This window comes from Patagioenas fasciata, chromosome 19 (genome assembly GCF_037038585.1).
Source record: "Patagioenas fasciata isolate bPatFas1 chromosome 19, bPatFas1.hap1, whole genome shotgun sequence".
NCBI classification, from domain to species: domain Eukaryota; kingdom Metazoa; phylum Chordata; class Aves; order Columbiformes; family Columbidae; genus Patagioenas; species Patagioenas fasciata.
This window is the reverse complement of record NC_092538.1, coordinates 10,813,894-10,837,017: the sequence shown is the minus strand read 5'-3', so window position 1 is coordinate 10,837,017 and position 23,124 is coordinate 10,813,894. Positions and strand designations below refer to the sequence as shown.

The 23,124-nt window shown below is 45.1% G+C and overlaps 2 protein-coding genes across 6 annotated transcripts in view; one reads left to right on the top strand and one right to left on the bottom strand.

Annotated features, from left to right (window-relative positions):
• VMP1 (vacuole membrane protein 1) overlaps positions 1 to 20,442 on the bottom strand; it is a 59,092-nt gene extending 38,650 nt beyond the window's left edge. Inside the window, exons 1-6 of one of the 4 annotated variants that reach the window (XM_065853161.2) lie at positions 20,333 to 20,442; positions 16,097 to 16,225; positions 12,235 to 12,336; positions 9,875 to 10,010; positions 7,997 to 8,087; positions 6,090 to 6,200 (exon numbers count right to left, since the gene is read on the bottom strand). In XM_065853161.2, coding sequence (XP_065709233.1) covers positions 6,090 to 6,200; positions 7,997 to 8,087; positions 9,875 to 10,010; positions 12,235 to 12,310 — 414 coding nt within the window. In that variant the 5' untranslated portion in view covers positions 12,311 to 12,336; positions 16,097 to 16,225; positions 20,333 to 20,442. Of the gene's footprint in view, positions 1 to 6,089; positions 6,201 to 7,996; positions 8,088 to 9,874; positions 10,011 to 12,234; positions 12,337 to 16,096; positions 16,226 to 17,385; positions 17,494 to 18,852; positions 18,873 to 20,332 lie in introns of those variants that run through there. The other 3 variants (XM_071817111.1, XM_065853162.2, XM_065853163.2) reach the window with 3 other exon arrangements.
• A 4-nt stretch (positions 20,443 to 20,446) lies between these two features.
• On the top strand, positions 20,447 to 21,911 carry PTRH2 (peptidyl-tRNA hydrolase 2). 2 transcript variants are annotated; one of them, XM_065853271.2, is made up of 2 exons: positions 20,447 to 20,513; positions 21,259 to 21,911. In XM_065853271.2, the coding sequence occupies exon 2, from the start codon at positions 21,270 to 21,272 to the stop codon at positions 21,786 to 21,788; it is 519 nt and encodes a 172-aa protein (XP_065709343.1). In that variant the 5' UTR covers positions 20,447 to 20,513; positions 21,259 to 21,269; the 3' UTR covers positions 21,789 to 21,911. The 2 variants fall into 2 exon arrangements, with proteins under 2 accessions (XP_065709343.1, XP_071673213.1); XM_071817112.1 differs by having other exon boundaries at positions 20,481 to 20,527.
• Positions 21,912 to 23,124: the final 1,213 nt, after the last annotated feature.

Below are 23,124 nucleotides of genomic sequence, written 5' to 3'. Positions count from 1 at the left end.
TGTTATCGTTATTTCCAGCCTGCTCAAGGAAGCAGTGAGATGAAAAGTAAAAAGTTCAGGCTGTGCATAAAAAAGGAGCAGAAACTCCAAGGGAGCAAATGAGGAGAAAGCAGAACGTGACCTCCCTGCAGAGACACAGAACCAGGGAGGAGGAAGCGGAGCAGATAACAAAAATGAGGCGTCAGCATCTACAACGTAAAGTCCACCAACCCTCAAAAGGAAGCAAAGGGTGCAGCAATCATCTCACTAACTCCTCAGCTCGACGCGAGTTCAAATCGCCACGGTTGGCCAAGACCCTTGATATAGTTTAAATACTAAAATGACATCAACATTTTGTGGACTTCCGAAAAGTCGAGTTAAGGTGGCTAATCCTGTACAGATGGAGCCGCTTCGCATTAGCTGTTTATTGCCACAGTTCCAGCTTTAGATAAACCATCCAGACTCTGACGTACGGCGCTTCCAGCAGCACTGGAGGCCGTATATGGAGCTCCCAGTGTCCCCAGTTGGGCTGTGACTCACGCGGTCCGGGCGCTCTCGGTGGGGCAAGACGGGAGGTTATTGCTTCCAGCTGTTCCACCACCCTCGCGGCGGGACCAGCCGCGGCTGCTCGGCGCTCGCCAGGCTCACACCCAGCAGAACTTACATTATTAATACCACCCATTTGAACTCACGTTAATACACCGGGCTGGGGGTCAGCCCGCTGTCCCCAGGCCGAGCTGCAGCAGTCACACGATTGTTCTTCCACGGCATAATCTGAACCAGAGGTGCTGGTTGTGTTGTCTGCAGGTATCCAACACATACAACAACACTGGGTGCACTTATCTATCCAAATGAACATTTTTCTCCTTGAAAAGATCATTTTTAATCTCAGATTTTTTAAATGCAAGCAAGCCACCAGAAGATTTAAGAAACACCCAGGTTACAGAACCGCTCTGGCAGTACCATCCAGTTTAATTCATCACACCCTTGCAGTTCATCAGGATATTAATAAAAATGCACGAATTTCAAGCAGAACAGAGCCCATGTGAGTTGTAAGAGGAGTTTCCGTCAAGAGATGCTTAGCAAAAGTCATTTTTTTTTAAAGTTATATGTTGACTCAAGTATTCCAGGATGTTCCAGTTCATTGTAAAAAGCTTAGGACAGCTGGAGGAAATAGGTTTAAAGGCACGAAGGAAACAAAAGAGAGTAAGAGTCACAAACAACCCTCACACAAACAGGATCCATTTCAGCTTCAGAATTAATTTCTCTCTTCTGCACCCACCATGTGTTTTCCTTTCGACTACCTTACCAAGCCAATAGCAGTAATCTGAGCGCAGATATTAGTCAGAACCGGCTTTGATTTCTTTTCATTTTAGGCTCGCGAGTTGCCACGTGAATTGAAGAACAGAATGGACTGGGAATGAACAGCTCGCTTCACAAAAAGAATAGAGCGCTGGGAAGGGAGCCTTGCCCTGCCCTCCCACCCAAGGCTGCTCCGCTCTTCTCTTTCTTGCTTTACACACAGACCCCACAGTTTTCTAGGTTACCCACACTAGTTTTGAACAATCCACGGGGAAAGAGCAAAACTGCTGGAGCTGATAATCACTATAAAACTCTCCTGGATTAAAGCCACAAGTAAATAAATGGAGAAAAAAAAAGAAAGTTCTATGCATTTCCAAATTATTCTGTCCACTTCATAACAGTGGAGAAAACCCTGTTTTGTGAGCTTTTATTTTCAGAAGCGCTTTAGGAATTTTATCACGAGTCTCCTTACAAGCTCAGCTCCTGGAACCAGACAACTAAAAGGAATTAAGGTTGATTTTTAAAAGCTTTCAGTAGTCCTGGCAGGAACAGTTTGGTGCAGTTCTGTTGTTGGTTGGTTGTTCTGTGGGTTTGTTGTTGCTTTGGGTTTTTTCATTATTTACATCAACTTTTTTTTTTTTTTAATTAACAGGCTCACTATTGCACAAGGTATCTGGATTTTAAATCTTCGGATTTTAACCCAAACCAGTTCAGACGGGGCCAAAAGGCGACTCATTTCAGCTGGGAACTACCACACTTTCAGGAGGCCACAATGTGACCGCTCCTCCAAGCCAAATCCTGGACCCAGTTCAGAACAAGAGTGAGACACTGAACCCTCGAGCCCAGATAAACTCACACCGCCCCTCTAAAGCCAGCGCTGTCAGCACGGACACTGTCTTCTCAACTCACTTCTTACATGCACCTTTCTGTTCTTTTCCACGGCCTGAAATGATTGCTACAGTCTCTTCCATCCTCCTCCGGAACGCCCAGTAGGAATAAAGTGACAAACCCACGTTACAGCCCTGAAAATATGTGAGCTCTTGCGCGACTTCCGCACACAAACCGTCTCCATTGTACCTCCCGCTTCCTGTTTGTGCTGGGCCACAACGCGGCCACCGCCAGCAACCTTGTCAGCAGTTGCTCCACTTGGCTCCATCAGCAGAGATCCATACTTCGGAAATAAAACACAAAACCCAAATGCAAACAACAGCCAAAGCTCTGCACTCTGACCTGTAAGGAATTCACTTCCATTCCCCCCCCACCATTAGATTGTAACAGACCGTACACAGAGGGGACATCTATCATCATTTTTTGATAGGCATTCATTCTAAGCTGATGTTGTTTGCCTTGGCCGCATCTTTTGCAATCTGCTTGCCAGAGCTGAACTGAAACCGAATCACGAGGCAGAGCCTTGCGTGAAGATGGCAACGGCGTCACCGTCCCAGCCCAGCGCTCCATCTGGTGTCCCCTGTCCCATCTCAACCCGCTGCCCACCAGCATCCCCCATTCAGCTCATCCTGCGGCAAACAGACCTCTCCAAGATGTACAAACACAAGAAATTCCTGACCAGTTACCCTCAGTCATCTTCTTTTGGTAACTAGGTGATTCATGCCATTTATATTTTTAATACACCACCAATAGAAGAGAAAACATCTCGGGACTAAGCAAAAAAAGCAGCTGCGCGCTGCTAAAAACAGTATTTAGAGTCGTTAATCATAATAGTTTTATTTCCTACAGAACCACATCATTATTACTATTTTTAAAGTGTTGTTTTTAAAGAATTGTCAAAAACCTTTAATGGACTTTGGGAAAATAAGCCAGCAGACTTGTTTTGAAAGAGGCAGAATAAAAAGGATTCTTGGAAGAGCAGCCCGCTTCCCTGTTCCTGCCTTGCCGAAGCGCTCGGTGCCAGCCCTGAGCTCGGTGCCAACTTGCAGCATGAGAATTGTTTCCCAAAAAAAAGCCATGTCACATTTTACATTTACTGCTGGCTACAACTAGGGAAGCAGCATTAAACTAGGAACTGATAGAGCAGACAACGTTCAGACCCTTTGTATTATCAAGAGTTCTCGAATCACAGAAATAGCAATTAAAAGCCTATTGTCAAACTAGCAAAACTGACCTCTCCCCTCCTAGAGCGAGCGGCAAGAACAACCTGGTGAGCAAGAAAATCTAAATCAGATGTGAACTGGCATTAACCAGGGGCTGTAACTTCCCCTCAAACTGAGACCGCTTCAGATTGTAAAATGTGCAGCAAGCAAAGCGCTTTCAAGCCGTCCCTTGTCAGCAAACCCTAGGATGTCCCCGGGCACTGTAATCCACGCGGCTCCAAAAAGCAGCTGCTCAGAGATGCTCTGAAAAACCCAGATAAACAGTTTTCAACACTGGAAAAGCAGCGAACCAGGCCAGGGAAAGCAAAGAGTCCATCATAAACCGCATCTGTTGCAGAACTACTGTGATTTTTGCCCAGCTCACGGGCTGCGCTTCTGAACAGTCGGATATGAAGGTATTTGTAGGCAGTAAATGGAAAGCTATATTTACAAAAGATGCACCTGTGTCACAGCTGCAGCAGCTCAGGCGGTGTCTGAACAGGTGCCCACATGCCAGCAATTCCTGCTCCTCGGCCCTTCGTGGCACAGACAATACTGCAAGAATCAACAAGAGCCCAGCAGCACATGGGTGGGCCCAAGAGCATTGTTCTCCCAGCATGTAATTGCATTCCCAACAACCTCACTCGACATACACATTTAAAATGAGCAATTAATTAAAAGCAATTTTAAAACACTTACTGAGTCAGCTCTCTATTGCCAGCAAATCTAGGCGCTAAAGCAGAAGAGGATTTAATCTTTTATAACTTTTAATTTATTTGAAATGCTAGAAGTTTTACAATATGAATATAATTAAAGTATATGGAACATGGAAAACAGTTATATAGTAAAACATAATATAGCAAGTTCCCTGCTTAACAAGCTATATTTCTACCTTTAGAGGCAACCGCTGCACAACTAACACAGCAAATCAGTTTAAAACTCCTCCTTTTGAAACCTGGAGCTCCCAATTGTCTTGTGTCCAGGTGGGTTAAATCCAGAATATTATTCAGAAATAAGTTACCCCTAAAAGTTGCATCAATCACCTTCAGTAAACACCCCATGTTCTCCTGCACACAAGGTGTGGGCTCAAACCGAGGCAATATTTCGGAGCACATTACACATACATACTGCTGGTATATCTGTATTGGCAAGAATATTAACAGGGCAGTTATTTAAAATGGCAACAGGCTGCAGGGCAATGAACTTGTGTTTTTACTCTCCCGCTGCCATCTAGTGGCTAAAAACCAGATATTTCCCCTCGAGTTGAGAACCAGGCAGAGCCCCCAAGCCGAGAAAGCGCAATTGTCCGAAATTCACAGTCCACGCTGATCATTAAATCTCACACAGGAGAAGAGTTTAGAAACGGTGCACAACGTTTCTTATTTACTGTATTTCAGACGTGTAAAAATTAAGAATAGGAACTGTATGTTAAGCTCTCCAAACTGCTTTGAAGAGAGTATCTAAATACGTGGAATCTTTGGTTAGAGGAAATCTTAAGTTGATTCTCACTGGTTGATAGGCTAATCAAATATTAAAAATATACAGAATATTAAAATCTATCATTTAAACTGTTCCCTACTTGCTGATTTAAATCATGACCAAGTGATTTCTGCAGCAAACCTGTCCCTAAGCTGTTAACAGCATCAACTCCACAAGTCAGAACTGTCTGTACATTCTCAATTCACAGCTAAGCAGTATCCAGCGTCACAGAAAAATGTTCCGACACTCAGTTTTACTGAGTTTCCACCTCCAATGCTTTAGACTGACAGCAATATTTTGGTCTAGAAGGCTCTGAATGCATCAACTCGTTTCTGTTTAGCAATGGTTTCCTTTCTCCTGCACTTTCTGCCTCCACCGTCCTTAGGACAGAAGTTACTCCGGGAGTAAGTGGGAGCGCTGCAGGCAGATGCCATTCCAGCTACCAGGCGCTGCCCTGCTGGGCGGAAAAGCACGAGTTTCTTGTTTCTTGTAGTGTTTTCTGGTTTACTGTTAATGATTAAAGCAGTTCTGAAAGTAAACATCTGTAATTGTTCCAAATACAAGATGACATGCGTTGCATAAACTGGTTTTAATTATTTTGTGGCCATGAAGCCTTTTCTTAAATCCAGGACAGTGGTTTCATAAACAGGGAACTAATCCAATGGCCAAAAGCAAAACACACCCAAACATTTCCCTAACTTTCCTAGCTGAGATAAACAACATCATACACGTTTTCAGAACAGATATTATTTTGTCTTTGTAGACAAACATTTTTCTTGCTGTTATTTTCAATGCAGAATTATTACAGAATGAACTTTAAAATAGCTGCCTGTTTTGGCGGTTTCAGCCAGAAAAATTATCATTTTAAGCTACTAAAAAGAAGAGTACGCTGAAAAACTCCAAATGGAAACATTCGAGCTGCACACGCTAGAAAACGTTTCATTTAAATGAGGAAATTAGAGGACAGAGCTTGCAGATTTTGACTCACTGTTTCACAGCAAGGGTTAACAGCAGGCTGACAGCTACAAATCTACAACATACAAACTACAAACCAAGGTTATTCAGTATAAAATACAAATAGCATTCACTACAGCCCAGAGGCATTACACCAAGTACCTATTATCCTTCAGAAGTTCTTAACATTTCGGACTCACAGAATAGTCTTTATTCACATATTTTGAAATATGCAACAATTAAAATACTCTATTCAGAAAGAAGATGGTACAGAAGTATCCTTACCAAATAGAGCAGAAAGGTGTGGAGACCTGTTCCAAGTCCAACAGAGGACAGAATGCCAAGTCCTACCCAGTAGGCACACCAGAAGAACAACTTCTCCATATACCGCACATACTGAAGGAGAAAAGTCACAAAAGAGGAAAAAAAATCAGCAAGTTTCCAAGGAGATCAATGAAAAATTCAGGTTCAATAGCAGGGGGTTGAATCGCAGAACAGGCAAACCAGGTGTGAGCGGCCAGTTCAGGGGCCGTGAGCCCCAAAATCAGTTTGCAAGAGCCACCTAGTGGCAAACGTCAAGTGCATCGAGCTCTGGCCTTGTGCTGGTGAGGCCACCAACCAGCGCAGTTTTTAACGCAGCAGGTATCTGCCCATCAGGAACAGGGCAGATTTACCACCTACCAACTTGCTCTGTGTTTAAGTGCTTAGGTCTCAAGCACGGGACTGAGTGAGCGATAATGCGATGAGCTGAAGCAACGAATTTGACTGTATTTGAAGGCTCATCCTGGGAAGGCAGGAGTTCTGCTCCAGCCCCACGCGTCCCTCAGGGCGCCAGGTACACAGCACCGCAGCACGGCTGAGAGCACATCCTGTGACAACGGGAACCTGCTGATTTCAGGGTCACAGTGGTAAGATCACGCAGCGGCACAAAAAATGCCGTGGAGAGTTGAAAAGGGCTGTCTGCCCTCAGGGAAAATCTGAAACTCAGAGAAATGGAGAGGGGAACGGTGCAGACAACACCATCACCTTATGCTTAAGCAGCAGCTTACACTTCAAGTGATGCAAAAGCATCACTCTGCACATACACCAAAGCACAAAGATTTTCAACAACCATCTGAAAACAATAGGTGGTATGAGAAACATTGCAGAGCCACATTCGAACCACTAAATCATTTTATGCCTAGATCTATGCCTATCCTTGCTGGTCAGGACACTTTTGCAGCAAAGCAGAAGAAACACTTCTTGAGAACCACAAAGTTCTATCTTGTCTCAGTTTAATGCTGTATCTCAACAGCTCTCACCGCTATTGAAAGCCCGTTAGCAGCAGAAGTGGAGGAGCGCTGCAGCATCCGAGGTGTGCTCAATCAGGAACGAGTGAGAATTGATCACAGAATCACAGAATGGACTGGGTTGGAAAAGACCTCAGAGATCATCCAGTCCGACACTTGGTCCAACTCCAGTCCATTGACCAGATCATGGCACTAAGTGCCATGGCCAATCTCAGTTTAAAAACCTCCAGGGCCGGTGAGTCCAGCACCTCCCTGGGCAGCCATTCCAATGCTGACCACTCTCTCTGCACAGAATTGCTTTCTAATCTCCAGCCTAAGTTTCCCCTAGCAGAGTTGAAGCCCATGCCCCCTTGTCCTATTGCTGAGTGCCTGGGAGAAGAGCCCAATCCCCCCTGGCTAGAACTGCCCTTCAGGTCATTCTAGAGAGTGCTGAGCTCACCTCTAAGCCTCCTCTTCTCCAGACTGAACAAGCCCAGCTCCCTCAGCCTCTCCCCATAGCTCTTGTGTCCAAGTCCCTTCCCCAGTCTTGTTGCTCTTCTCTGGACCCGCTCCAGCACTCCAATCTCTTTCCTGACCTGAGGGGCCCAGAACTGAACACAACACTCCAGGTGTGGCCTCCCCAATGCAGAGCACAGGGGAAGGATCACTGCCCTTGGCCTGCTGACCACGCTATTTTTGATTTTTTTGATCAAACGATACAGCTGATCGTTCCCCATCTTTAAAGCGCAACTCATCCACACACTGAGAGGAGTCACGACATGAGAAACAAATATCCTAAGCGAGCAGCAGTTCGAAAGATACATCACAATTTCATGAAGACTCCATTCAACTCCCAGAACGTCGACTTCAGCACAGGGTCGGGAATGATTAGTCACTATGGAAAGTAACTTGAAAACCTCGTACCTGTTGATGTGTTCCTTCAATGTAATACGTAGCTGTGAGCACCGCAAGCGTCAGTAAAAGACACACCAAGATACTCCGCCGATGCCACAATCTTAAAAGACAAATGGCAATTAGGGTTTTTCATAATTTAGCAAGCATTTCAAAGTAACTTATTTATCCCTGCGGACTGGGTCTGCATGGATGTAGTCAGCAGGGACAATGGCAGCTGAAAGGTCTGCTATTATAAAAGAATAAGCCTCCCAAGAAAATATCTGGGGAGCCTTTATTCTTTATGGAAAAATCTCTACTTCATTGTCAAGTGAGATCAAAGTTCAGCTATGCTTTTTTCCTTTTTTTTCTTCTTTTTTTTAAAATTTTAATAAAGACAGACAAAGTAACTGTCTGAAAACAAACATCCAGCTTGCGCAGCCGAGCCGGTGTCCAACACAGGGCGATCAACAGCATCACTGCTTAAGCAATGGGCCAAGCAGGCGCTGGGGGACACACGGACGTGCCAATTCCAAACTGTGCTGGTGGGCAGAACCACAGGGACAGCAAGAAGAAAAAGATCTGCACGCTATTTTAGTGCCCTTGAAATTAATCTCTCTCACAACAGCTCAAAGCTTAATATGTTTTAGTTAATTATGAAGCATTAGAAGTCACTACAGTAAGGGGAGAAAAGTGTTTTCCTCTGTAATTTGACATCAAATTACTTCTGAGCCTGTTTAGTTTTACACGCACGTTCTGCTTGATGTGTATGTGGCCACACACAGTAGACTAGCAAATACATTTATTATTTTCTGGGAAACACTATTATACTGTCATCTACTGAAAGTGCCAACATCACTTAAAGATCTCAGACATGAAACAGCAAGCTATGAACGTGAGTTATCCAGACAGACAGAAAGAGAGAGAAATACGAGACCTGTAACAGAGGAAAATAGCCACAAATGTTTTATATTAAGCAAGCTCAGAGTCACTCTAAATTTCCTTTAATTTTAATATAATTTGTGCTGCTTATATTAGTATGACAATTGGCTTTTTTGAGTGATTGTCATAATTGAAATCACAATTTACTCAAGTGGAGCACAGGAGATCATTAAGCTGAGACCTCAGATTGACTCTTAATAGCTTATAATAGTCACTGTGATCTTCTGTAAAGATAGCTAGTGCTAGACAACAGAAACTTGCTGCACGATGGGATGTAAGTGCTATCTGTAACAGAATTTGATGTCTAGGAAGCCAGAAAATGGTCAGCTTAAAAGAAGACCTCAAATGTAACTACTGCTGGGTTTAAAGAGATGCTTGGAGGCTGTCAAAAATGGCTCATGTAAACCCCAATGAAACAGTTCTCAAAGAAACGGTTCCTAATGAGAGCTGAAAGAATGCACATAGTAAAATAAGTAGGTTTGGGGGGTAGATTTTGGAGAGTGAGGCGGGACATCTTTGCAGCACCATAAACATCACTGCAGGTTCCACATAATCCCGAACCCTGCCCTGGCGGTGCTACCGTGAGATCATTCAGCGATTCTAACACATATATTGAGAGATCAGCACTTCACTGCAGTCACAAGTACAATATCTCTTGCCTTAAGGATCCCTAAACACTGTCCCACTCCTTCAAATTGCAATTTTCAACTCTTCAGAAAGGAAGTTTGCAATTTTCTTCCATTGCCACCTTACTGTATTTACACTGCTGTAATTTAGGCAGGAGATCTGGGTACATAGCTAGAAGTGGGATATGTTCCCGTAGCCACCTTTAAGGTACATAAATATTTTCTCAAAGAAGAATTTCATAGTTGTGAATCATCAGGGAAAGCAAGATGTCAGAATGACCTACTGAACCAGAACATGGGTTTCCCCAGAATGCTTAGTAGAAGTTAAAGAAATTATCTTTACTTTATGGTCCATTCCTTCAAGTTTATTAGAGTTTCCAGGAAAAAATACTGCAAGGTAACAAGCGGTTGTTTCCAGAGGACAATATTCAATCTCTCCTCTCGGTCCCTTCGCTTCCGTTCACTCAACAAAGAGGAATCTGCAAACGAAAAGCAAAAGAAATGTTAAAGCGCAGACCAACTGTTCAGATTCTATCCCACCCCAAAATACACTTTATTTTTTTCCTTTTCTTAGGAAGGTAATGTGAGCTCCCCGTCATCTTTTCCACTCATCACAAAGCATTTCCTCCAAGGCCATCAGAAATCAGGTGTTTTTTCCCTTCATGTAGCTGACAACCATTCGAGAATCTAACTGGCCCAGGGCACAAAAACTCTGGTCCATGTTTCAGCCTGTGTGCAAGGTGCTGCGCTCCCAGCTACAAACCAGCTAACACATGAGGTCAACGCAGAGACGCAGCTACAGAGACACATTTCACCCTGGACTTTTGAGCTTGGTTCTCTTCCAGAGCTATTCTCAGCCTTCTCCACTCAAAACAGGTTGAATTACGCCTGCTCTTTACACACTCCAGTCACCGTGTAACTGGAGAACAGCATCCAGCCCCGCGGTGGGGACCTGGGGCCATGGTGAGCGTCACCAAAACCAGTCCGGCAGACAGGAAGTGCTCCCGTGAAAAGGATCCATCTGCTTTGACACCACGTCCTGCGCTGGCCTGACACTATAGATTGGGTTGATTTCACCGCAGTGATTTGGTTCTAATGCCGTGCTCAGCGCTGCTGTCACACCCGTCACTGCACACTGCCACACTAGGACACAAGAAAGCTTCTTCTAACTAATGCGTTATTTTGTACCTACAATACAGTCAATTTTCATAAAAACCCTCGCTATTTTTCGGATGAGAATGCTTGTTCAAAGGTCGTCAAGCTCATGAGTGGTAATGATTTTTAAACTTTTAAAGAAAATTAATTCTGAAATAAGAAAAAAATATAATATAGTATCATAAAACAATGGGAAAATACACAAAAACAACTCTTGTATCCAGACACCAAACTAAACATCACTTATTATACAAATCAAAACGTATTCTGTTTTGCCTACACGTAAAGCATTGCAAAAATATTTAATATTTTAAATGTAACAGCTTTTTACTAATTTCAACCTAATCTGAATCTGCAGCATATTGTAACCCAAGATGTATTACTTCAGTCTTACTCCAGTAATTTAAATTGGTTGCCTTATCAGACGCCAGCATTTACACAGAAATCACATACCTCACCAGCCACACAGCCCATTTAATTCTGTATTCTTGAGCTGTAAGCATCAGTTGCTTTAGATGAACTAACAGTAATCCTGCAATGGCAAATAGAGGGTAACATCCACATTCCCTCGGAGTTACAGAATGATTTAAGCCCTTAAGTAAAAGGCTGTGATTTGTTCCATACACACACAGCTCTTCTTTAAATCCTACCGCATTCATTGCCTCAAGAATTTATCCTTTTTTCCCCACTTGATGTCTAATAAAAATTCTTCAACCTTGTTTTTTTGACTTTGTTTTTACTAAAGGTCATAAAAGACAATGGTGTAAGACCGCACACAACTTGAGAAATCACTTGGTTACAAAACCTAATTAAATATGGAACTGGCACATTCAAAGACGACAGGAAACAAACTAAAATGATGATCATTTCTGTGCTATACCACGCAGCACAGATAATTCAGTGACACAAGGCTCTTCATGAAGTGTTCTCAGCTTATTTTTCATGAGCCCTAAACATTAACTCAAGCCTACTTCAGACATATCAGTAGGAAAAACAGAGGCAAGGCAGGAGATGAAGTAGTTAACTGTTTTGTTAGTTATTTATTGTTGAAATTGATAGCAGAGCTAAATGTCAACAGAAAAGCTCGGAATCGGGAGACTAAAAACTGGATTTCTCCCAGACTAAAACAGATTTTTATGACCAAGTCCTAACATTTCAGTGCCAAAGGGTGGGGCTGTACAGCCTGACTTCTACAGCTGCGTATTTGCCAACATCATTTAGGTTTTTAGCTCAGTCCCATTGCAGCCCCTGGAGGTACCCAGGGGCTCACACACACAACTGCAGAATAACAACTCTGAGGGAGAAAAGAGCGTAAGAGAAATCAGAATGGAAATAAACAGCATAAAACTATTCTGTGTCTTTACAATACATAAATCCTCCAGATTTCAGGTTTAGAGATGACTGAAGTTTCCAAGATTGACTCAGGTGTCGAGGCTCTTTGTATTATCTGGGCATTACGTGCACCAAGATAAATTCCCCTGGAGCGTTGTGTTGCGGGTTTACACACCAAGCTGATCAGCTGAGAACATTAACTCATTTTGTACCTACCTGTAAAGTTTCCATTGTGCTGTTCTTTGATCATTCCTGTGCGTCTCTGGTCACAATCTGTTCCATTCTCTGCCATTTCATAGATCAGTCACGTATGGGGATCTAATAGCAGAACATAAACCATCATGTCTCGGTTTCTGGTTATGAAGACTCCATTTACTCCATAGTCAAAGGATACAGGCAAACATCCAGCACTTCTCCACATCCAAATCACAGTTACCCTGCATTACACCATTAAAAAGGATGAAGTGACTCAACTCCCGCAATGACAACGATTAAAACATTCCCGCCTACGGAAATCTAAATTTTTCACTTCAATGACAAAACTCCCTCACTTCTAACAACAGAACAAAAGCTCGTTGAACAACCCCTTCTGCTACTCAGCCCACTGTTTGGGCTCCAGAAGCAGCAGAGCTTCATACAAACCTCAGTTCAATCCTGAGAGAGGTGCTTAATATTTGATTCTCATATTAGAAAGCAACTGAGTCCTGGTATGAAACTCCCAGGTAGTTACTATGCAAACAGACCTCGGAAGCCTCTCACTAGTGAGATCAACCTTAAAAAGTGCAAACGAACAGCTATGGTTTTCTTTATCTGGGAGAGTAAATAGTGCAATAATTGGAGGCCAGCATAAATCAGAATGTTGCAAAAGCTTCTTTCTTTTTTTCCTAGAAAAAGGAAAAAAAACTGAAAAGCTGACAGTTGTTACACAATCGAACCCAAGGAAACAGCCAGTCAGGCTCCTCGCTGCAAAAATCCTCTTCTTCAATCTTAAGACAGTTCCTGGAATTTTATTTTGGAAAAATTGTCCCACAAAGCTAAAGTATCTTATTTGCATCACACTTCTCCCCGTAAGCAAACATGATTTACAGTTTTGGATATACTGCTTTTGTTGGAAAGAAAAGTAGTAAATATATTAAAATGACAGGTTATATAAAACTGTCTAGTGGAGGAAATTAAAGTTTCACAGAAAAAAACTACTTCCCCTTTGATTTATGTTAGGCATGAGAGCCAACAGCAACTCAGGTTTGGTAAACAGGAGTGAGATCAGCCCTTTGATTCAGACCACGATAATCTTGTCAATTTTTTACAATAAAATCCTAAAAGGTTTTAGATATTGCATTTGGTGAATATGACCATGGTTTCACAGGTCAGTTTTAGACGTTCTAAACAGGTGCAATCCTTGTGCATGACTTGTAATACAGACAGCTAGAATGTGATTATTAAAGCGGTGTTATTTAAAACCTGATAGTTGAAAGCATCGAGGTCTCGGGAAGGAGCCCTTCCTCCAACACCTCCTTCCTGAAACGGGCAGAAATAGAAACCCGTCTAGTTAAGCAAGATAGCAGAAACTCATCTCTTGCACGTTACAGTTTTTATTCATTGCAACTTGGGCCCCCGAGCACCCAAAACTGCCACGAAAATTAACGGAACAGCCTTGTAAAAGTTTGGTTGTGAAAAATGCTGCAGGGTTCCACAGTCAGGCAAGGACAGAGGGCTGAGCTTTACAGTCACTCGCCAGAGAGGGTCTGCTCTGAACTGCCAGAGAACCACCAGAGAAATGTGAACCACACGCACATGTGTATCATAAACAGGTTACAAGCAAAAAGTTCAAATTGCAGGGGGCAATCTTTAAATTGGGCACCCACACTTAGTCTGATGTTCACAGAAAACTGCTTAGGAAGCAAAAGCTGTCAGAGCCATTCCGGACCCAGTCACACTAAAACAATGTTCTGCTTTAGGGAACTTCAGTCACATTGTGTTGGCTTAAACATAACAAACACTTAAAAAAAAAACACTAACAAAAAAACTTAAGTGGAAGCCACATGTTCCTCACTTTGAAATGCATCTTTTTTCCTTGTGCAAATCCAGCCTTCCAAATTGAAGTCTCAATTGGTTTAGTCTCTGCTCTCAGCTTAATTACATTTCAAGACAGTTAATTTACTGTGATATAAACCGCTCTCTGTGTTTGATGCTAAAAGTCAAGGTTGTGCACAAGACTCCTCTATTATCTGAATTCCACTGCAATCCATTAAACATCCTCAGTCTCTGGGGATCTCAGGTGCATCGTTACAGACATATTAAAGGTTTCACAAGCTCAACCAAGAGTCAGTTTTACCCTGGCTGCTTGGAAAGGCACTAATCTGGGATTAGCTTTGTGTAATGCTACCTCAAGCACAGAAGTCAACACTTAGAGCAAAGCAGATAAATAATCCCCTTGCACACTTCTGTAGGGCAAATCATTTTTAAGAAGGTCTTAAAGTTCAACCTTGCTGCAGAAAAGCTCAAAAAACTCATATTTAAGAATACAGTTGACTAGATTTGATACCCATGACATAGCAGGTCCAAATGGGCTGCAATTCAGAAACCAAACCGTTGCTGGTTTCAGAAAAAAACTTTAACAAAGTCTAATTATACTTAAAGTATATTAGTGTAAGGAACTAGAGGACGCGCATCCTGAAAGCTCAGCGCTCTGATCTGTTGCTCTGTTTGATGCCTGTTAGAATCACTAGTCCTGCATTAGTGTCTCCCCATGGAGATTAACTGGGAGTTTGGCCCAAAATGTAGTTATCCTTCATTTAATGAGTCCACATCCTCAAGTCTACACCAAATCCACGACGGGAAATTAAATTCCACCTGCTCAACGGAACTTCACTTACGAACGGTGAGAAAGACAGAGTCCGTATCTAAAAATAAATTTTCCTAGTACACGGAGTAGTTACCAGCAAACATAAAAATAAACTATTTAAAAGAGTGAGAAAAACAATTTTGAACAGTTGTTGTATCAGAGTTGCTTAGATCATGAGTTAGAGCTGCGCTCACACAAGAACTTCTTTGTAGGGCTGAACAAATAGCCCACAATACACTATTCAGCTTTAGTGCCATCCATAACATTAAACATAAAAAGACAATTATTGCTAGTCAAAATGTAAATTGGTCAATAAAAAGGGCTTATGGTAACTGTGACTGGCACTTGACAGCCTAAGTGAGACAAAGCATAACAAGCTTTTAGAGCACGAGAACATAACAAAATTAGGCACTGCAATCTCCGCATCCCGTAATCAGAGAAAAGGACAAAAGTCTCTTCTTTCTGCAGCTCCTCAGAGGCTGCTGAAGCATCCGAGGGTTGGGAGCGCTTATGTAAAAGGAAACGGTTTGAGACGAGGCGGTTGGGTGCTCGCACCTCGCTTGGAGGAGCAGAACGGGGACTCACGTTCTGTACTCAGCATTCTTTGAGGGCTCCTTTGCAATGTGCGAGAACAAGGAAGCTGTTAAACTGCTTTAATGATCTCACTGCTTTCCCAGACATTGTTAGAGTCACTAACTCTTATCACTTCTTACTTCAAGAGGCCTCAGAACCCTGACTCTCATCTCCATCGAAGGTACTTGTCACGAGCTGCTAGAACCACATCTATAGCTTAGACCATTTCGCTGATGTTTTCTCCCAGGCACCTGAGCAACACACTGTTTTCAGTCTTTCGTCATTTCTTGCATTTTAAGGCAAATGTTCCAATCCTGCCAGTATCCTGCTGCTTCTTGCTCCTCAACTTTCCTGCCAACCACTCCTTTATCTATATCACTGTTCTTCAATCACAATAAAGAGAACAAAAGATTAAAAACCAGACTTTCACAGGTGAATAAGTAATTGCACTAAAGCAGACAGCGTTGCACACCTGTAATACAGCTTTGTGTCAGTCATCAAATGCTCTAAATCAGCAACAATTTACACAGGGAATAAGTTAACAGTTTTTTGGCAAAGTAACAGTTTGGAGAGCACTTTCCCTCAAAAGTCAAAGCTAGACTGCATGTGAACACATTTAGGTAAAGGATGAGATCAGTCTGGAAGTGAAACATTACGTACCCTTTCCGCTCTGTACAACTACGTCACTCTTCACTACTTCTGTCTTTGAAGCCAGCGGAACAGGCAACTACGTCCTCAGCTCTGCAGACATTCAAGACCAAAGCCACTGCTCCTCCAAACCTTCTGTCCCTACAGAGTAAGATAATACTGTTCATCATGTGACACCAAACTGACACAGTCCCTAACTTGAAGGTTAATAACTTTCCTAAAGACGACAGAAAATAGAAAAAGTAACCGCTTGATCTTTTCCAGCCCTTTAACACTCGTGGGAAGTGTTCAATTAAAATAAATTAGGACACATTTGAAAGATGCTCAAAATCTCCATAGATTTAGCTATAATGGGTTACTTTGATATGAGTGCATTTATTCCCATACTAAAAACGTTTTTCTAACTAAAATAGCTTAATCCCTCCAAGGAAAAGTAATCCAGTTAAAGACCACAGGTTCCCATTTTGTGGGTTATGCCTCTGTGCACCAGACCTATTTTCCAATTCCTAGCCAAATACTGTTTCAAAAAAGTCATCTTACAATTTAGAGTTAACATTTCCATTTTTTTCCAAAAAGACTTTGGAACATCATTTAGGAAATAATTATTTAATATTGTTGTAATACGAGTTTCAGGGATGCCGTGCGTTTTCTTTTGAGGTTACTAAGAGTTGTGTCCCTGTTGTTAAGGCCATGTATATTAAACTGTTCTCCCTAGTGGATTTTCTCAGGAGAAGCATGAATATTGATGGTTGACTGTGTAGATCCAGCAGTAGAATCAGGTGCTATAATAATACTAGAGTCGTTACACAAAATATAGATGAAAAAGTATGGAAGACGGTAGGATGGGCATTCAGGTCTTTGCGGTGGTCTCTCGCTGAAGCTTAAAAAAGTAAAATAAAATAAAGGAAATGGAAATAACTGGGAAGGTGAACATTATCAGTGCAGCATCTCACGCTACGCTGCGGATCGTGGGTCAGTTGTGTGCTCCTCACGCTGGCAGGAGGCAGCGGATCACAGAAAAAGGCTGCCCTGCTGCTCACAGGGACGACGCTCAATCAGCTGCGGAAAAAACCACTTCAGGGTTACCAGAGAGGGTGAAACACGTTGCTGAGAGGGAGACCCAAGGAGATCACAGGAGACGTCCTTAGCGTGACTGCTGTGCTGCTACACTGACTGCAGTTCCCCAGCTCAGCTCTATCCAGACTGAACGAGACAGCACTGTCACACACGGTACTTCATGCCCTCTCTCAAAGAGCAATTCGGTGACAAGCACAGCCCTGATCAGCGCCACAACAACGCACCTCTTGGCGAGGGCACACGTGTGTGGTCAAGCTGCCCTTTCACCAAAACAGGTAACTTGGAAAGACTGATACAAGCAGAAAGACTTCGGAGAGAGGAGCCACACGGCACTGGAAAAAAAAAAAAAGACCTTACTTAATATTCAGCTGGCTAAACAGACACAGCATCTTTCACATCTGCAGTTCCAGAGGGCTACACAGAAATCCACACACAAAATCTGCCGAGAGGTTTGTCTCGCCGCCCTCAGCCTGCATTCTCCCTTCAGAAGCGGCAGCCAAGCTCTGCCACACTGCCAAAGGGCACGGAGGAAAGAAAGGTCACAGGAATTATCACAAGATGTTAACACCTCCTGCAATAAAAAGGCGTGTTAAAATTTGACTAGGAAAGAATGAAGAGTTAGAAAAATAAGAGTATAAATGCAGCCTCAGGAATTGGCAGCTCTGACTCCTGCAGCAGCTGCGGAGAGGGCAGATCTGCGGGAGCTTTGCCTTGAGCCTGTCTCGTAGGTGCCGGGTGACAGTTTCCCCACAAGATGCTTGAACCTGCCCAGCCATAACATCCAGAGTGCTTCTTCTGCAAGAGGAGGAACAGCAGAGATGACTGGGAATGAACAGAAGTACCGAATGAACCCCATAGAAAACAGTAGCTGAAACGTGCTCCTGAGACAACAAATTCTGCTTTTCAGATATTAACAGTCTCTAATCAATTCAGGCTACACTCTGCCAGCCTTGGCCCTTCACTGAGAACACACTGCCCAGACAAGCTGAATCACAGGCTAATTCTGAGCCTTGCAAAAGAGAAGAACCTTCTTTTAACAGGTTTGAAATACACTCAACAACCTCCTGCCTCACTAATAACACCTACTGGGGCCACCTGGTCCATGCAGCGCCACAAGGTGCTGCCACACAACTGGGGATCCCACTTGCTGTGGGAATCCAAGCAGCTCAAGTGTTGCAACAGCTTCAAGGCCCTGCCCTTTGTTCGCATGGAGGAGCAAAGTCCACCCAACTCACGCTGCTTCACAAGCAACAGAAGTTAAAGTTCTAACTTGTAGGTAATATTTCCCATCATCATTATATCAAAAATACTGGCCTGCTCCTACTGTACATCAAGAGTAGTAGTTTTTTGGTTTGTTCTAAGAGCAAAGCTTGTTAAGAAATCAGAGTTCTCAAAAGATGCACTAATTAGAACATTCTAAGGAGAGGTATTCACAAGCTGGAGTCAGAAACAGTTATGACATTCAAAATATGTTCAAAGACAACCACAGGAAAAAAAGGTTTAAGGTAGAAATAGCATAGACATTCCAGCTAGGAGGTTTGCTTCTAGTACACTCACCTTCCTCATTGCTACTACCCACTTAAAGGCTGCTACATCTCCTCCCATCCTTTCCCACAGAAATTACAGGAACCATTGATTTCAGCTGTTAAGTAGGACAAGGAGCTCAGCCCAAATTAACGAGGAATGCTCACCTCCCATTGCACAACACGTATTTTCAAACTCCCATCTGAAAACATGAGACAAAGCCATCGTTACAGTTGTCACTTATGACCAACAAGGAATAAAGAAAAGTCCATCCCATGCTGCAGGAATAATGGATTGAAAGGAACCAGGGCTGACATAACAAAGCCCATTTCAATAGTCAAATTAAGGTGTTAAGAAGAGCATATATATGCTATCAGATCGCATGAAATACAAAAACTCCTAACAGACCTATCTGACAGGAACCAGGGTGGAACCACCTTAAAAGATCAGAAGTTCTAATAGTAAAACAGTACCAAAGCCGCTGCTCAAAGCAAGCTCGTGCGCTCCAAGGTGTAAAAGTATAACATCGCACTCTCTCCACCTCACAGTGCTCAACCCATATTATCAACATTAACTAAACCAGGATACCCACTCGTTGGTAAAACACCACATCACACAGCAGAGAGAACAAGGAGAGAGCCCCAAAGAAGTTTCACACATGCAGCTGAACATGGGTAACCCAGATTCACAGCACTTAGATAAATGGCCACTATGAGACAAACTTATTACCCCTTCCTTCAGGTCACCTACATGACCTGCTGAATATCCTAGAGACAAAACTGGAACAAGACAGGGATCTTACTGCTTTATTACCTCCTGTCATCACTAGATGACATCAGCCAGAGAACTAAAACCCAAATACAAGTAGTTGCTTTGCTTCAGTCAACAGATATGAAACATTAAGAGTCTTCACAGACTTGGGCCCAGCCACCCAAGTCCGTGCAAGGCACAAAGAGGAACGAGGCTGCAGCTGGGAAAGCACAAGATATTTCCCCTGGAGAAGCTGACAATGACCATCAGTGTCCGTGTCTCTGCAGCTGGAAGGATGAATTTCTCCCTGTGTCATCACACATTGTCCCTGGGGCCAAAGCAGGGACACTCACCCCGTTCCCAGGTTTCTGCCCGGTGTGACACGACGCACTCCGGGCTGAGCAGGTCCCGGCGGGACGGGGATGAACCAGCAGCAGCGCGGCCGCTCCCCCCGCGGCCTGAGCCGGCTCCTTCCCCCCCTCCCGCCCCTTTCCCCCTCACAGCGTTCACCCCGCCGTTACCCACCGGTCACCCCGCCCGCCGCTCTCCCGCCGGGCCTCTCCCGTCACCCCTCCCGGTCCCCGGTTCGCACAGCACCGCCGCTGGGTCACGGTGCCCCGGGACGTCCCCGCTCGCTGGCGGATCCCTCCACAGCCTCCCCCGTCGCCCAGGAGCTGCCCCGACACCTCACACCCGGCCCGGCCGCGCTCCCTCACAGAGCCGCGAGGAACGGGGGCAACCCCGGGACGGTGTGAGGAGAGCGGCCCCGAGCACAGTGCTGAGGGGGCAGGATGGGGGAAGCCGAGCAGGTGCGGCTGAGGGGACGGCGGCGCGGACCCCCCCACCCCCGGGAAGGCCCCGCGGCCGCCGAGCCCCCGTCCGCCGCTTCTCACTCACCCGCTCGGCGCCGGTAACTCCCGCTGGGCCCGGGCCAACCCGGAAGTGAGGGACAGGCCGAGCCCGCCCCTTCCCGCCCACCGGTGCGCGTCACTTCTCGCGCGACCCGGCCCGCTCCGCCCTCCCGCACGTTGGTGGCGTCACTTCCGGGCGGTGACGGGGCGGCTGGTGGCGCGTGGAGGTGAGCGGGGCGGGGCGAGTCGCGGTGCCCGGTCCGGTTCGGCTCAGCTCGGCTCAACTCGGCTCGGTTCGGCTTAGTTCGGCTCGGTTCGGCCTCCTCCGGCCCCCTCCTGCCCTCAGCTGCAGCCCTACCCGGTCCGGCCCGCCCGGTGCAGCCGCTCCCCCGGGGTTGCCGGTTTGCGGGGCCGCGGCTGCCGGAGCTGCCGCAGCGCTCGGGGGAGCGACAGGCGGCCCCGCCGCGGCCCTCGCTCCCTCCCGGGCAGCAGCTGTAAAGCGGGTTTTAGGCATTCACTGTACAACCCTCACCGTTTTACCGTTTCTCACCATTCGCAGGTGTAACTTTAACGCGGTTTGCGGGTTTTTTCTTGGTTCTGCTCCCTGAGCTGGCGCCATCCCAGAATCACAGAGTGGTGGGGTTGGAAGGGACCCATCACCTGGGGTTTTGCTGTGTTTCCCGTCAGAAAAGCTGCACCGGGAGGGCGGGGGACACGCTGGGAAGGCGGCTCCAAACACCCTTCCCCAACGCATGAAGATAGGATTTAAAAAAAACCCAAACAAATACTGTTTTCAAATAACCAGGCGCACTCTGATTTACACCTCAGACACGCGGTGTGAACTGTGGGGTGTCCTGTGCAGGGACAGGATCGGATTTGATCCTGGTGGGTCCCTCCTGACTCAGAACACTGTGATTCTGACACGCTGAAAAACACTCGAGTAAATTCTGCTTATTTTCCTCTCTCTCACAGCCAAATCCATCATGGATTCTCTGGCCCAGCCCGGGCTGCTCAGCGTCATCGCCGGAGTCGCCTGCGGCGTCTGCCTGGGCTGGGGCCTCCGCGGGCGGCTCCTGCGGGCGCCCAAAGCCGGAGCGGCGGCTCCTGCGAACAACCTGGGCAGCGACGCCAACGTTATGGGCGAGTCCGGCGAGTTCAAGATGGTGCTGATCGTCCGCAACGACCTGAAGATGGGCAAGGGGAAAGTGGCTGCGCAGTGTTCCCACGCGGCTGTTTCTGCTTACAAGCAAGTCCAAAGGAGAAACCCCGAGCTGCTGAAGGAGTGGGAGTACTGCGGGCAACCCAAAGTGGTGCTCAAAGCGCCCGATGAAGAGACTCTGATCCAGCTCCTGGCTGATGCAAAGCAACTCGGACTGACCGTGAGCTTGATACAAGACGCAGGTCGGACCCAGATAGCGCCGGGCTCCCAGACAGTGCTTGGGATTGGACCGGGACCAGCCGATGTCATAGATAAAGTTTCTGGTCACCTAAAACTCTTCTAAACTGGGGGACCAAAGAAATCTGAATGCGTTAGTGTGTAAAATCCCAAGTTCTGGGGGGGTTTTCTTATGTTCTCCAAGTATAAATAAAGCAACCAGGTTTTGTAAGAGATTTTAATTTGCAAATCATGACTTTGTCGTGCTTCTGTGTCGTGTTCTGAAGTGAGAAAGAAAACACAAGGATCAGTGGGGTTAAGGAAAGTAAAACTGGCAGAATTTTACTCCCCATAACAAGGAACCCAGTATATTCAAGACTTGTGCCGTTGATAGTGTGAAATCCTCAGTTGGTTTACTGGCTAAATAGAAGCATTAGCAAAGTTTAAGTGAACTAAAAGTGACTGTTTCACCCTCTGCCTTACAGGAGGTTTGTTGGTTGGTTTGTTTGTTTAAGAGCTAAGTTCTTTAATTTCAGTTCTTTAATTCAGTTTAAAATTGCCCCACACAGCTGGGTGTAGCTGTAGCCCATTTCCTGCACAGTTTCTAACAAGAGTAACTGATGCAATAGCTTGGAACTGGTATGAGACTGACCAGGTTGAACAGGCTTTGCAGCCCAGACCTTAAACCTGTAACCAGTTCTGGGGAGAAGCTCTAAGTTGTGCTCCTTTCTGGATGAATCTGTACAGCCACAGTGCTTGCAGGGAGCTCTGTGCCCAGTTTAGCTGAGGTAGAGTTACCCTACATACAAACAGCTTGTTATACAGGGACTAACTTAAATCCTGGTTTACTTGGGATTAACAGGTCCTTCAGGGTTTAAGGAAGCGCTCTGTTGTGGGTGTTACTGGACGTTCAGAGCATGCTGATCTTGGCTTGAGTAATTTCTACCCCTGCAGCTCCGACACTCAGAGGAACCCCCCTGCACTTGTAACTTCTACAAGTCAGTTTTACAACAAAGCTGTTTTGTGAGAACTCTGCTGTTCAGCACATTTCTTCTACAGCCCCTCAGCCACATCTTCTAGTCAAGCATCTATGAAATATGTTGTAAGAGATAACAGAGGGATTTGTCTCAGTCAGATTTACAGATGCAGATGGGTTGAAATGCAAGAAGTGTAACACAGAAGTTTTTATACCACACCTCTAATTTAGGCATAAAACTTCTCAAAGGTCAACACGAGTCACTGCAGACTATTGCTAAACACATTTTTGATCAAAGACCTGCAGCCTGCAGTCAGTTAAGCCCCCCAGCTGCCTTTGCCCCCCATGACACACGGAACCTGCAGCACAGAGTGAGCAGGGAGGGGATTCGGCCCCAGCCCAGCACCCAGGACAGCTCCACATTCGGGGACAGGAGCTTCTGCAGCCATGGCACTCACATATGACAGTATTCATAGAGAAACATTTA

Bases quoted from the DNA above. Each gene is read 5' to 3' on its own strand.
- PTRH2 (XM_065853271.2), top strand. From the start codon at position 21,270: ATGGATTCTCTGGCCCAGCCCGGGCTGCTCAGCGTCATCGCCGGAGTC.